We start from the raw sequence: 16,032 nt of genomic DNA, 5'->3' as shown, positions 1-16,032 counted from the left end.
ACACACAATAATAATATATATCTGACCTGGACTTGAGAATAATAACAGAATGGGTGGAAATAATATTCAACAGCTCGTGTGCACAAAATACTAATAAGAAATTAAGATATTCATAACACGCACAAGTTTAATCAACAGAACGTAACAGCCTCTTAGTATTATATCGTCGTTGCAATACGTATAAACTTGGTCGATCTAAGCACGAACCAAGCGTCCATGAAACCAACATTTCCTTGGCAGCCTAAGGATTCCATTCCTTATGCTGCCTCTTGGAACAATTCAAACAAGGATTCCGCTTGGAACAATTCAAATAGAATTAGAGAGGAGTTATTTAATTAATTCAATCAATAATTTGAAAATACATGCAGCACTTGTATAGTTTACCTCCATGAAGGCTAGCTAGCAGAATCTTCAACTTGGGAGACGAAAGCAAGTCCGGTGATAAGTCTGTTAACAAAGAGAAGTTATATTAATAAGAGAATGGACATCGCGCCATCACACGTAAAATTGACACCGAAAAGAACGAATTATGACCGCTGGTATCAAGTGAAACTGAGCGCGTCTGACAGCCCAAAATGTCGCCAAACGTCGAGGCCAGTTACCACAGGAGGGAGAACGTCAAACCAGATTATAAACAACAATTAAAGACGAATAACATCGCAGAGAACACAACTTCTCGAACGAAAGTCTGAAATAGTAAACAGAGACGTGACAACTTCGTGGCGACGCAAGGCAGCGATGAACTCGCCAGCGTCACCAGTGGTAACTAGTTGAGAAACCAAGACTGAAAAAAAACACAATTCCAAGTTATCACCTGGCAGTCCGAGCCGTTCATGGCTGGCAGTCAGTATTATGAACACGATTTGAAGCGGCATGTAGAGTACTTGGAGGAATCACATTCAATAGTTCCTAAATCATATAGAATACGGGGGGAAAAGGTTGGGCGCAATATTGAAGCGCATGCCGGTGGCGAACATTGACCAACTTTACACTTTAGCTCATATTCCTTCCCGTGAGCAAGAACGCTAGAAGGCATTTCGGTCTATGAAATCAAGTGCTTAAAGCTACAGTACCGTATGTCCACAACATTAACTCTCTTTTTGTCTTCGTTTCCGATATTTGACTTATGCTTTCCGGCCATAGGGTCGGTCAGAAACCCTTGTCATTTTGACCCGAAGACTACAGGAGGGTCACAAGATCCTTACGATGTCACAAGTTCCTGATGATCTCTTAAGCATGCTAAGCTGAGCCAAGCATGATCCAACTGCACCTTCTCCGGTCTAACCACGTCACGTCGCAACACTTCTTGCAAAATGAACCTGAGCGGACTTAACCTAACCTCATTGGCTGCAGGCAGTAGCTAGGCGGGGCAAGTGAACAGGCAGAGGATATCATCAATCATTGGATATCATTGGTTGCAGGGATGTTGTGAGTCAGGGTAGCGTGAATAGGTTAGGCCAACAGAGGTTAGGCGGGAGAAGGTGAGGCCGGATGCAGAACTGCTTGCTCATGAGTATGCATGCTGAGGTATTGACTGAAGACCGACGGCATTATTATATTTAACTAGTGATTCACGTGGAACTAGTGATTCACTGGTCTAGATTACAGTGTTACAACGTATTTTGCAGCTTATGGCCCTGAGGCTGAATGTAGTTATTGCTTGCTGAGGCTGGGCGTTTACTCTAGAACTTATTCAAGAGTTAATATGTAGCCCTTGGCTGCGCCTCCACCATATTTTAGTCTTCCGAGTGTTAGTAAAACGACTGCGCTGGTTTCCAGAAGCAAATAATTGCGTGAATTATTTTGACAAAGCATCAATTAGACACAGGCTGTCGCCTGTCATAGCCCAATCATCAGCGACTTAGTAAATTTATATGTATATTAAATACAGAAAACGTTTAGTGTGCTAACTGGAAGCAAGTGACTTGATAGACGTAAAAAATGCGAATCAAATTCCGTCAAGAAAGAAGTCGCTCATTACCATTTCTGTTGCCATGCGCATCCACTTGGTCCATGGTTGAACAATATAAGGTTGACCCACGCTTTGTGAAATTTTGACAGTTCTGCACATCTTCACTGTAATGTCACAAGTATCGAAAAACGTTAACAAATGTCGTGAGTGTGATTAAACACGTGTTAAAAGTGTCTGTTTTATATAGCGGTTTCAGCATTTATTAGGCCGTTGGCCTGTCGCCGATTCTTAAAATCACAAAACATTTACAGTTTGTTACGGTCTCGAACTCTTAACTCGCTGCCCTTATTCTGTTGTGCCTAACCTCCCGGCCTCCTCGCCGATTCTGACCAGAAACTGGCACACATGCAGAGCTGGGATCGAACCCGCACCTCTCGGCTCCAATCTTGTTACTCTGATCTTTAAACACTGGGCCACCCTGCCCTTTGAACTATATTTAAAAAAAATTACCATTCCAAATTTTGTAGATATTTGTCCATAATTGCGAACTAATTCTGTCGTACGGAAAATAAATAATCTGAAAATAAAATCTCCGGAGGCTGACCGATCAACTTCCTGTCTCGCTAAACTGCGAAAGGCTGCCACTTCACTGATCATCCGTCTGAAACACCTACCGTAAGTCCGCAACACATTGCGTTTTCGTCAGGTGAGTGGACTTAGCATCTCTTTGATTGATATTATTCTTTGTTTTTAACTTTTTGATGCATCTCCTCAAAATTACAAATCGATATACGACTAGCTCTTTCACCGTAGGGTCATTTTATATCGGTTATAAACTTGAAAGCTAACAAGCATCAGGGTGGAAAATAAAAACGGCAAAAAATCAGACGCACGAATACTTGCTTGACAAAAACGTGATATTTTAGACGGGCACTTCACTTTTTATGACGTTCAGCCTAATGGTCGCAATTAACATCCATTTGAAGTCAGTCCACTCGGTTGGTCGTTTATTTTTCATTTACCTTATTAACCGCACGAAATAACTGCACTTAGACACCGGCAATATGTTTAGCATGACTAGTTGACACTGAACACTGTTTCAGAGGAAGAGGTAAATTTTTGTAAAAGTTCAAAAACGCGACTTGTTGAATAGAGTTCATGGAGCAATATTTACATTTTGAGCTACAAGTGACGTCACAGGCGGAACAATACACGACATCCGCATGGCTGAGATGAACGTGGGTCAACCTTGTATTAGTTCAACCTTGACGGTCGATCTCAGTACGAATCAATTATCGTACATTTCAAGGTCTGCATGAGGATGGCCCAAGATTATCACTCGACAGACACATTGATAACTCGGTCCCAAAAGCTTAAACGTAGTGAATGATTTCACAGTTGAAGAGAAGAGATACAAGAGGCGGTGTATAGAGCAGCTGAACTTTTTAGAACCTTAACTGGTTAGAACTTGATCGGATGAAACTGGCTAGAACAGGAACTTGTTAGACCCTGACCTGCTGGAATTGATTCGAACCGAACCTTTTAGTAAACCTGAACTTGTAGAACTGGTTCAAAGTTCGAACTGGTGGAACTGTTTAGAACCTAATCTGGTGAAACTGTTTAGAACCTGAACTAGCCTAATCGAACTGTTTAGTGGAAAGGAGTAGTGTAGTGGAGTAGAATCTGAATTTGTGGATCTGACAAAGATATGAAGATGTGTGTTCATATCGTATTAGGTCTAATTATATATAGTATAGGTCTTAGTGTCCGCCACTTTTAGTATTCTATACGACACGAAGCTATGGTCACGTAATTAATATCTTGAGGCTATAATGTTACAGTAAACACGCACTTGCGCATTCAAACAGAATTGTGATGTAGCCACAAAATTAAAATTACAATTGTAATAAATTGCACATAAAGAGAATGTCCAATAAACTGGGAAATACCAAATATTTTAGTGATAAAAAGACAAGGCGGAAGCAACTTATCGATTGTCAATTTCGCGCGAAAGAAAACAACATTAAATCGTAGTGTTTTAAGTTTAAAATATGTGTTAAGATATCTGTTAACGGTGTTAGATCAATTGGACTATACATTAATGTTTTATAGCGAGTATAATGGCTTCTGAGTTATTGAGGAGAAGCAATAACTCAAATGAACACAGACAGAAGCGGAGAGATGGTTGAGCAAGACAAGGCAGGCGCGTGGAATATTAAGATGAGCGTTCCTTTAACGTTCTGTTTACGAATGCTAAGAAAATAGTTCAAGACAACACAAAATATAAATTAATAAAGCAGTACCAAAACTCCAGACTGAATGAATATAGCAAGAAAGTATTACTCAGACTAGTAAACGAAACAACCACTTGAATTAAATAGAAGAATGGGAGGTAAATAATCAGAGAATTCGTTTACTCGTGACGTCAAGCAGGTCCGATTGACTTATTAGAAGATCCATCGTAAGAGGAAAAAATGGACATAACTATGACAGCTGCAAAGAAACTGCTATGCTAAAAGCTCTCATAAAGTGGGCATGGGTTTCAATAACGCAGGCTTAACTCTCCTACAGAAGCTCGATGGTCTTGAATAGCTTTCTCGAAACCTTCCATCTTCAAGATGGTTTGTATTCAAGATGGTTTGTACTCAAGAAAGTAACTCTAAGGGTGCCAAGAGTCATAATACAAAAAGTAAAGGCTGTGAAATAATTGGGAATTGTAAGACAAGTGAACGCAGTGTAATTCTCAAGAGATGTTGACAAGTATAGTATATAAATTATGAACATGACTTACGACAGAAGAGAGACCGGTCGAGACGCACGCCAAGTGTCCGGAAGACGTGGCGACTGAAGAGAAGCACCATTGCTTGGGATGGCTGCTAAAAGGTATACCACACACCGCCACCATTAGCATCCCAAACTATGTTTCTCACACACACTCGCATGCCGGTTGTCACAGATGTCTTTTGGAAGGCTAAGGGTGCGCTTCTAGGTCTCAATGCCTCACGACTTCAATATGAATTTTACACACAACAAATAATATTCATCAATTTTTCTTCAAGTAGCTAATGTTTGTTACAGCGTTAAGTAATCAGAGACACGGAAAAATTGCAGTAATGATACAAATGCATTCCATTTCAGTCTTTTCCATAATTTAATTTATTTGAATTGAATTTCACAACATGAAATACATGATGTATTTTGAAAAGCCAACTAGTGTTTATGAAAACTAAATATCTATTACTTTTTGGAAGACGTGGATTATGAGGCGAAGGTGCGGCACCTCACGACGGTAAAACATCAGAGCCTCTGACCTCACAACACACACAACACTCGCGCGTTTACTCTACTCGGTGTTCTGTCAGCAAACGAAACCAACGCTCTCGTCGAGATCAGGTCAAGATTTGCCCGTAACTACAATGTGCCGCTGAACGAAATTATTATTGCAACTAATTCCGTACATCGTCTCAACCAAGCGCTGAATATTAAGAAAAATAAATTAATTCCAAACGTTTGTTTGTCGGACCCTTGAGTGTCGCGAGGCTTCATCAAATTTGAATAATGAATCAAATTTACTGGGTTTATATCCATCATCTGTTGGACATGAACAGGAAATTTTAATCGGGCATTTGAAATAATTTTGTATATTGACAATCAAGAATCAAACGATGCACTCGACCGACATTACTTAGGAGCTGGACACTTTGGTTTCATTCACTGATAGGACACGTGACTAAATTCTATTGCTTGTTTGTCAACAACATTTAAAAACAAGCAATAAGAAGGAGCCATTAGGCTAGGGGCACATTGCTCATCAGATACATGTAGAAATGAAACGGTCTTCGTATTAAGGTAGCATTGCAGTGACTCATGACATGTCGGATGTTAACTCAATAGTTAAATTCTCACCTTAATGCATGACGATCACTTCTTCTCATACAGAAATCTTGGAGATAATCTTCAGTAGACGACGGTAGCACAAAACAATCCACATAGCATCAAAAATCTCTTGCATTTTAATTTGGGTTCAGACAAAAAGAAAGATGCGACAAAAGCAAACGTCCTAATCACTTCACATATGGCAATCACTTCAACAGCAACAGGAGTTCGTTCGATAGCAGAGCGACGATCAATTCGACCATTACTCGGATCACAAGAATGAAATTCTGTGTCCAAGTTATCCTCTGTGTCACAAAATATTTTATGCAACAATGGCTCCATTTGAACGAAAATTCCGCGACTAATACCAAGCAATTCCCCTCATGCCGTTGCGAGAAAATACAGAATTGTTAAGAACTCGACTCGTGATCTCAAGGTTCATCCAGACTTACACACAACTGTAGAGATAACGCCGGAAGAAGATGACCAAGTTCGACGCATTTGTATCTTGACGAAGCAGCCAGTAGAACAAGCTACATAAAATCACATGTAGATTAACAGATTAATGAAAGAACATTTTTCCAGGAGCTGCAGTAACGGCACACCCATGTCAGAGTCCAACGCAATTTACCGGAACACGATGATCTTTGCACGTTTGGGATTCTTGTAACTTATTCAAGAAGGTAGAGAAGTAAACGGTGTGCAAGGGAAGAGCCTATTCCCTATCAGTGATACTGAGAACGCGTCTTGTTCTTTAATACTAACGTAAATATTACCAAGACCTGCACATATGTTATGCTAACTAAACTTGTACAGGCTGTCATTCATGAACAATATCACGTCAGTTGACATAAATTCCTATACTGAAAATGAACTTGATTTTCTTCTTCATGATAAACATCTTTTTGTTGAAACAAATCAGTTTTGAGTAAGAAAAACCCCTTATTATTACAAGTTTAGAAGAAAAAAGAAATCAAGAGGCATTGGATAAAAAACAAACAATTATTAAAAACTTAAATCAAAACACTAACGTCGCTCCAAAAAGTAAAAGTCTTTCACAAGTGTCTCAAAATTTGAAAGCTTCATGTTTACTCAAAAAAGTTAACTTTGTCAAGAAAAAAAAATATATATATACAAACATGGCCAATTTGACGCATAAAATGATGCATTTACTGAATTAAAAAACTAGGACATCTTCCCCTAGAATTAGTATTGTCAGGAAATGGACTGGATCATTACAATAGCAATTTGAGAAAATTTTTGAGGAAAAATTTGTTTTCAAAATAAAGAGAATGAACTTCAATTCTGAAATGTGTAAAAAAAATCTTTCTGAATGAAATTTAATTAACAAAAGGAGCAATGTGCGTTGCAAAGAACGGTTGATTGTGCCGTTGAGCTTATAGGTCATTGTATTTAATAAATTTTCAAACTGAAAACATCGAAATAACTTGTGTCTTCAACTGGAATTTGATTTCATAATCCACAACGTCAAATGGTTCATCCTAGGCACAACCTGAGACTTTCTGCCAACATTTTCTAGGTAAAAATTGTTATGATTTTTATGCAAACATTAGTGGGATCTTAAATGCATTTCAAGATCCCAAGTTGGGGGGATTTGATGCATTGAAATCTCTCCCGAACATGTAAATTTTGCAAAAAAAACATGAAAACCTACTTGGAAGCTAGAATTTCCAAGACGATGTGAATTATTACTATTTATTAGTCAGAGTGAATTGCTCCGGAAGACATCAACAGTTCTAGGCAGGGGCAGCGCAGCAGCAGGTGTGGTAAGCACTCTGCCACGGGGCTAATGAGAGTTGTCTTCCCCTTAAACAGTGCTCATTAAGCAATGTGTGCTGCTTAGCTTTGAAGGATCATTAGCATTTCGTGGTCATTGGCTTAGAATTGCACAGTTTGCAAGCAGGATTTGAGTCATCTATAGGCAATGCTTCTCACGTCAGAGACACTGTGCAAGCGAAGTGAACTCATAGCTGAAGGATAGTACTCGGGCTGTCGTTAGTGGTTGACGTTAGGGAGGAGGACAAGGAGATTCAACATCTGATTAAGAATCAGAAAGTTAGTTGCGATCAAACGTAATGGCATTGTTAACTCCCACATACACCAATGATATGCAAACATTGATTTCATCAACCACTCAAAGACAAGCGCATGTGCAACGCAGTTTCCAGCTCTGCAATTATGCACAAAAAAAAAAAAACAGTATAATTACCAGTACATTTGTTATCAAAAGCGTACAGAAATGAGAAGCAGAATTGCATTGCACATTACGAGCAAAGGAAGAAGAGTTGGAGCCTAAGCAGGCATTAGGATTGAAAGAAGGGGCCTTACCAGTAGCAGATGAGAGCTGCTCGACGCTCGGCTCTCTGGTGTAAGTGAAGGTGTGCGGGTCTGAAGACTTTGTGCCCGAAACAACCTTGAGCAAAACTTTTATTGTAGAGCTGCTGATGCTCGGCCCAGTGTACGGTGGCACATGGCAGATCAGATGATGCTGATGTGAAACAGATTGGTAATCAATATTACGTAAGGTTCACAATAAAATTAATCAAAAGCAATGAGCAGAAATACCATTACTGAAACACACAAATATAAATTCTTTTGAACTAAAAAATACATAGATTGGAAGTGATAAAGATGACCAAGCTTCTCACCTGACTAAAGGTACCAGTTTCTGGTGAGACCGTCGCTGACCAGACAACGTGGCTGGAGTTGTCGCCACTCAGTTCATTGAAGACGACTGAGGCGTTTTTTTGGAAGTTCTTGCCGATAATGAACATCTCAGACCCGCCAGACACCGAGCACCGCGTTACAGACGTGCGGGTGATATCAGGCGTTCCAGGGGACTGAGCTGCACAAATCGTACCATCAATAAACCAGGGCCCATACTTTCAAAAAAGTTAAGAGATCGTATGTTCATGAACCAATCATTGACGGCCTTTTAAGTAAAATCCACCAATCACGGAGAAGAAAATTGAGCGTGAGTACTTACGTTCACTTAGCGATTTTTGAAAGTATGGCCCCTGAACACTTCGACTTTAAGCTACCTAATGAATTCCAGACTTTGATGGAAATATGAGGACTATAGGAATAAGGAACATAAAAAAATTTAGGTAGGACCCATGCATTACATTTTGATGGATATAATGCACTGACACAATCGAGCCTGTGGCTGAAGAGAAAAAGTAGTTTGCTGAAAGAAGAGGATCCGACTATGAGAGTCCGCACTAATAGACAATTAAACGGTCACACATACCATAGATAATACACGTGATACCAGGAGGCATTCAGTTCCAAACTCCGTCATATACCATGAAATAAATTGTTTAATGGTTTTCCTTTAGACAATCTCTCGATGATCAGGTCAGATCTCCTAGGTCAATAAATTTGAGTGAAGCTTTGTAGTTTTGAAAGATTTTCATAATTTGTAGGGCACATCAACATTCAATCTAATTAGTGCATCAAAAAAAGAAATTTGTTCATATACTCTACTGTAATTGTTTACCCATGGTTGACCCATATTGTCAGTATTAATGCAGGTAATGAACTCACTGCAGATGATGGGTTGACTTGCTATCTGAAGGACCTCAAAGGACCCATTCTCCAGCCGCACGATGGCTCTGAAGACCATCCGAACCTTCGCTGGTTTCTTCTTGCCATTTATGCCCGTAGGAGCGCACTTGCTGGAGAGTTTTTTGCCATTTTTGCCCTTAGGAGCCAACTTGTTGGAGGGTTTTTTCAGAAGACGCTGCGTCACATCCACCTTACGTTTTCTCAGGATGCCTACACAGTCACACCTACAAACCAATTGCAACTTTGATGTGGAGTTTATATGTGGTCTAGCTGTAAACCCTGTAGTTTAGATGAAAATCGTGTGGTTTTCATGAATAGTACCAATTGATGTTGACATGGAAAAGAGTTGTTGGGACAGGTGTTAAATGAACATGCAGTAGGCCCTTTTGAATAGGCTAAAAATCCCTAACATCTAGAAATCATGGATACAGAGAAGCAATAGTGCACGACAAAAAGAAATGTCAAAATTTGCTAAAATGATATTTATTAAAAATATAACTCAGTACTCACTGCAGTGAGTTACAGAGAGCACATTTTCTCAAAATTGACAAAAACGTGAAGTCACGGACGGACAGACAGACATGACTAGCACAATAGGGCATTTTTTCCATAAATGAGAAAATGCGCTAAAAAAATGAAAACACCGAACACAATGAAGTTAAATGTTATTTCTATTACTTTTATTTCTTTCTTATTTCTATTAAGCATTAGAGTAGTAATATTCGTACACAAGTCTCATGTTGGTGGTCTGCGAGAGAGGCACCTGGATGACAGTCGTGCCACGTATATTGGTCTCCGTGATATTGCTGATCGTCTTGCTGGCCACCTGACATGCCTGTAAATGAAGTTGCGGCTTTACAGGCCCGCTTTCAGTCGCCAGAAACACTTGCACCACACAGGGCTCCTTGCAGCCAAGCACCTGTAGAGGAGGTGATTTATTAGCCATTTATATTAATTTATTGAATAATGTACATGCGGCCATTACTGTCGCTCCCCACAAAACACTTGCACCACACAAGGCTCCTTGCACAAGTAGAAATAGTACCAATTTAATACTTGCTCATGCTAATTTATGAATAATAGACATGCAGCCACACTGGCGACCAATGTTGTTGCTCTCAACAAACACTTGCCCCATGCAGGGCTCTTTGCAGCCTTGCACCAGTACAGGTGTTTATTTTATTTAAATTTGATCAATAATATGCAAAAAGATCTTTAATAGAACTCTAAGCAATAGTAGGTTTAAATCAACTTTCTGGTGCTTCAGTTTGATTTCAAAAATGCGAATGCCAAAAATTAACTAAGAAAAAATTAAAATAGCAATGGCAAGAGCTTGACACACTTGGAAAGCAACTAAAGGACTGAAGATCATCAAGTTATTGGGATCAGCTCGGACAATAAGGTCTACAAACCTCAATGATTGGATGACCAGATCCTTCACGGTCTTTGACTGCTCCTCTAGAGCCTTCAGTTGCATACCGCGCTCGATGCTCATGCTCAGGCTGCTTCACCAACACCAGCTTTATGCTTCCATCTGAAGATACACTTTGCAGTTCAGCAGTAAGACTTGTACAAAGATACTGTGCTGATAGTGACAGTATATCCTCCTGAGATTTATTGGTTCCATCAAACTTTTGATCTTCAGAGGTTGGCAGGTTGATGTCGTCGTCAATTATGAGAGAAACATGGCGGCAATTATTTTCAAAGAGAATTGACGGCATACCTTTTGAGTCAATGATGGTCATTTTCTGGACAGAATCAAGGCTAGTTTCACAATCGCTACTACTTTCATCATGCAGTAGCCTTTCTTCAGTGCCGCTGATATCACCAGTGCGCAGCACATCATCGGTGCTGCACACTATGTATGGTTGCAAACAACAGAAATTGGTAGGAAGTTCATGCGTGACAGCCGCAAGAGAAAGATCATTGCACAGGTTTGTCAGGTCACTGGTATTGGAGGCATTGGGACATAATGTAAAACTTGAGTTAGAGGGTGACAGTGTGGAACTAGAACTAGTTCTTCTGAGACGCAAGCTTGCAGGGCTGCTGGCTTCATTAGAGTCTTCAGTTAGAGAGGCTTCAGATGTCACTCTAAAGAGGCTGATGTTGTCTCCCATAACTCTAGGGTGTGCCTTAGTTGGAGTGGTGCTGCCCAAGTCTGTGGTCGGCTGAGAGTGCTCCTTCAGAAATTCCTTGAGATCATCAGATGCCTTGCAAGGTGTTGAGCTGGCTATTGCCCTGAAATGCAAGCATTGAAAGTATTTAAATCTTGCTTCAATACCTACAATAGATAACGGAGTTCCAAGCAAATACAAGTCTAACAGAAGGAAAAAGCATGGAAAATTAGAATGTTTCTTAAAAATTTTAACTTTAAAAAGAGGAAGAAATTAGGCTTAAGTACAGCACATTATCACCTTGCATCAGCTAGGGAAATGCCAGAGAAGCTTGTGATGGGCTGGTTTGCAGCAGCAGAGCTGTCCCCAGGCAGTTCCTGCGTGGACTCATCAGCAGGGAACTGGGGTAGACAACCAACGGTATGCTGATTGTAAGAAAAATTAAATTAATTAATTTTAAATTAATTAAAAATTAAAAATTAATTAATTAAAATCAACTTAAATGGTGGTTGAATCAATAATATCTATTTTTTATAACTATATAATATCATCAAATGGAGCATGTATAGTTGATTCTTGCCATTGCCGCAATAGAATTAATTTTGCTGGAACAAGTAAGTGTTAAGAAATCCTAAAGCTAGGTATATACAGGAGTTGGACCAAATAAGGAAAATGCCTGACATTTTGAACATGTTATAAAGAATGAAAACATGACATATTTTTACATTTTATTGTTGCTGCTAATTGATATTTCATCCTTGCACAGATATTTCAAGTACATTTTAGTGTCTATAACCTAACCTATAAATGGCAAACCTCTCAGTCTTTCAAAGAGGCCAAATTGTTGGTGCCCGTCTGGCAGGTGCTAGTGTGACCGAAACTTCCCAAATAATTGACGTTTCTAGAGGTACTGTCTCAAGAGCAATAACAGCTTTCAAAAGAGAAGGAAAAAAGTCCTCAGTAAAGCACAGGTCTGGCTGAAAATAAAGTTGTGTGAAAGAGGCCGTTTGTACCTAAATTGAATTGTGAAGGACAATCAAAAGACCACAACTATTAAAATAACTGCAGACCTCAATGGACACAGTATAGAAAACCCAGTTTCCATAAAGATTGTCTGCCAGGAGCTGCACAGATCAGGATTCTACAGAAGAGCTGCAATTAGAAAACCTCTGATTTCAAATATAATTTCTTCAAAGCATTTAGAGTGGTGTAAAAACCTCCAGCAATGGTCCCCAAGCAATGGAAAAACATGATTTTCTCTGACAAGCCATTGTTTACCTTATTTCCAACATCTGGCCAAGTTTATGCAAGGAGACAGCCAAAAGTCATTTCATCCCAACTATAAAACATGGTGGGGGATCTGTGATGACCTGGGTTGATATTTCTTGGAAATCAGGTGGATAAATGATTTCTATTCATGGAAGTTTCAACAGCCATGACTATTTAGGAATTTTGGAGAACCAAGTTCACCCAATGGTTCAAGCACTGTTTCCAGAGATGAACACTATTTTTCAAGATGATAATGCTGCAATCCATACAGCTGAACTTGTTAAAAATGGCACAAGAAACATTTTAATGAAGGTGCACATCTCATTTGGCCACCACAATCACCTGACCTAAATATTCCCGAGCATTTACCGTCAATTTTAGGGATGTAAGTATGAAGTATAATCCCGCTGCCATCGTCTCTAAAGGAGCTGGAGGGTGTTTTAACCAAAGAATGGGTTGAAATTTTTTTCAAAAACAATCACAATTTGTATGAATCAATACCTTATAGAAATGAGGCTGTAATTGCTGCAAGTGGTGGGCCTACAACATACTAAAATATATCTTCTAGATCTCTCAGGTGTTTTCCGTATTTTGTCAATCTCATGTATATAAGCTCCAACTGTATTTATTCAAATGAGTGAGTATGTGCAAGTCAAAAAGGCTACAAGAAATAAGTAACTACAAGACTAGATGAAGCACCAATGAGACCTTACCTGTTTTATTCTGCTTCCAATAGGAAGTTTGGGATGTGAATGTCTCTTGGCCACCACTGCAGCAGATGGTTTTCTGATAGCTCGCTTTTTGGCTGGAGGTTTCATTGCTTCACATTCAGAGACATCAGATCCTGGCAGGCATTGTACTTTATTTGGCCGTGATGATACCAATTGGATATCTCTCTTAACTTGCAAACTCAAGCACTTTCTTCTCACTATTTTAGCACCAGTACAAACTCGCGCTGGAGTCCCGTTTTTTCTGGCATCAGTAAGTTTCTGAATTAAGGAACCATCTCCTGAATTGGAAATCAGTCGTTTTTGAGTGCTGCCATCAGCACCCCTACTAAAAATAAATAATGGTGAAGAGATCCATTTGTCAGTAGATATTATATTAGAGCAGGTGAGTAAAGTCTCGGCTGGAGTGTGAACTGTTTTGAGACCAGTTGAGGTGCTATCTCCTGTAATACTTTCAACAAGATCTTGAGTGCAGTCAGGTTCCACATTAGGCTTCTTTTCCTGAACTGAGTTATCTTCCTCTTTAACATTTTCTCCTGAAGGCATGCATTTCAGAACCTCATTTTTCAGCATTACCAAATTCTTCTTGCTCTGGCCCCTGCCAAATGCAGAACCTTGTGGCCCATCGCGAGCTGAAATAGATTAGCTCACATATAAATAAACATCATATAGAGACAGCACTAAATTAGATAAGAGATCATTCCACCTACATAAATGCTTATTTATGTATTCTATTACCAGAAAATTAACACTGCATTAGAAAAATGAATGAAGTGGGATTAATGAAATGTAAGAAGGTTCAATTAGGTCATATTTATCAATTTGTATTTAAATTTGAGTAAAATTATTAGTTTATATACTCTATGCATATATATAATACAATTAATTGTTTGATTACTTTTTCAGGATTTTTAAAAATATTACTAATTATCTTCACAACAACAATCCATGTCAACTGTGAACAAATACAAGTGGAATAGGCTCTAATTTTTGAACTAACTGCTTTTGTCATCTTTCCGATGAGTGATTGCAGAACGCGAAGTGTAGGTCTGTTGGCTGTTCTTGCACTTCTTCTGTTGCACTCGAGCCATTTATAAAAGAAATAATGCTAAGGACTATATGTATATCTTATTTGTAAGAAATTTATAAGAAGAAATAACAACAAAGAAGAAAAGATTGCTAAATATTTATTGTGATAACATATCACATCAAAACTTGAGTCTCATACCATCAGCTCCCCCTGCACAGAAATAGCAACAACATATAGATGGCCTATGCATTATAGCCATGAAAGACAGAGTCACCCATTATAAAATCCTGTGAATATGCAAGTAAAACTGCCAAAAGTAAGGGCTGAGCATAAAAGGAAGCTTGTACAATCATGTGTATGTTTACAGATGAGTAAAATAATCATTGCAAAGTACCACAGATTTTACTATGTATGCACACCAATTCAATTATGAAGAATATACCTACAAGTCCCAGGTCAGGCATCAACAATGGCCCAACAAAAGATGTAAAGCAAACAGGGTTGGCAATGATTAAATCAAAATGATTAAATCACGTGATTAAATCACTTGATTTTTTTATAAAAAAAATCATGATTTTTTTATTTTTTCGATTTTTTTTCATATATTTAAATATATTGAGTGGCAGTCTTTAATTTATATTGAGGTATTGTTATTCATGGTTTAGTATAAATGTACTATGAATGACAAATTGGTATATAAACTTGTTGCCTTTAGTGTGTATTAGGTTCCAATAAATTGAATGTTTGGTACAGAGGCATTAAATGTGCAATACATTGTATGTAGCTAGCAGCTTAGCTAATTCTTATAAGGCTATAAGTAGTCTTTAACTATTTGACTATTTGTTATATATTGATTACAATATACACTTTAAATGTGTTAGCTAGCTTATACAGGGTGGGGCAGAACTGATTGAACAGTTGTGAGGTGAAACAAAAGAGTAATGGAGATACATAAAGAAGAAAGTTTATTTTCCTCAAGATTAGCATAACATACCATTTAAAATACTTATGTTTTGAAAACAAATCAGGAAGATGGGTTTGTTAGCTGCATCACACTGTTGGAGTCATTCTTGGAAGTTTTCTACAGCATGTTCACACATATGGTGAGGTACGGCCATAACCTCTGCTGCAATAATCCAATCACTTAGCTGTGGTAGGGTGTGAGGGCGACTTCTGAACCCCTTTCTTTTAGATGTCCCCAAAGAAAGAAATCGCAAATGCTCAATTCAGGTGACCTTGCAGGCCACTGTAAATCACCCCTCAGAGTCTGGGAACATGGGTTTCAAATCATTGAGTGACATTCGGGCTGTGTGAGCTGTAGCCCCATCCTGTTGGAATCACATGTCTCCCAATGCTGCATTTTTAACAATGTTTTCCATCATGGGCTGCAAGAAATTTTGCAACATTGCAGCATAGCGATCGGAATTCACTGTTACGGTTACTCCCTCTTCTGAGAACGACCAACAGTGTGTTGCAGCTAACGGTCCCCATCATCCAGATGTTGTTTTCAAAACA

General features: G+C 38.9%; 1 protein-coding gene across 1 annotated transcript; it reads right to left on the bottom strand.

The window, feature by feature from the left end:
• Positions 1–384: 384 nt before the first annotated feature.
• Positions 385–15,035, bottom strand: LOC108673084 (the record flags this gene model as incomplete). The annotated part of the gene is made up of 9 exons (XM_047880793.1): positions 14,488–15,035; positions 13,473–14,119; positions 11,791–11,891; positions 10,789–11,614; positions 10,105–10,295; positions 9,356–9,600; positions 8,458–8,654; positions 8,138–8,297; positions 385–447 (listed from the first exon to the last, which is right to left on the bottom strand). Coding segments are annotated over exons 1-9 (2,521 nt in total), but the record flags the coding sequence as incomplete, so codon positions are not given.
• Between the last annotated feature and the right edge of the window lie 997 nt (positions 15,036–16,032).

This window comes from Hyalella azteca, unplaced genomic scaffold (assembly GCF_000764305.2).
Source record: "Hyalella azteca isolate HAZT.00-mixed unplaced genomic scaffold, Hazt_2.0.2 contig6289, whole genome shotgun sequence".
NCBI classification, from domain to species: domain Eukaryota; kingdom Metazoa; phylum Arthropoda; class Malacostraca; order Amphipoda; family Hyalellidae; genus Hyalella; species Hyalella azteca.
The sequence above is the reverse complement of the archived record's forward strand: the minus strand, read 5'-3'. Positions and strand labels throughout refer to the sequence as shown.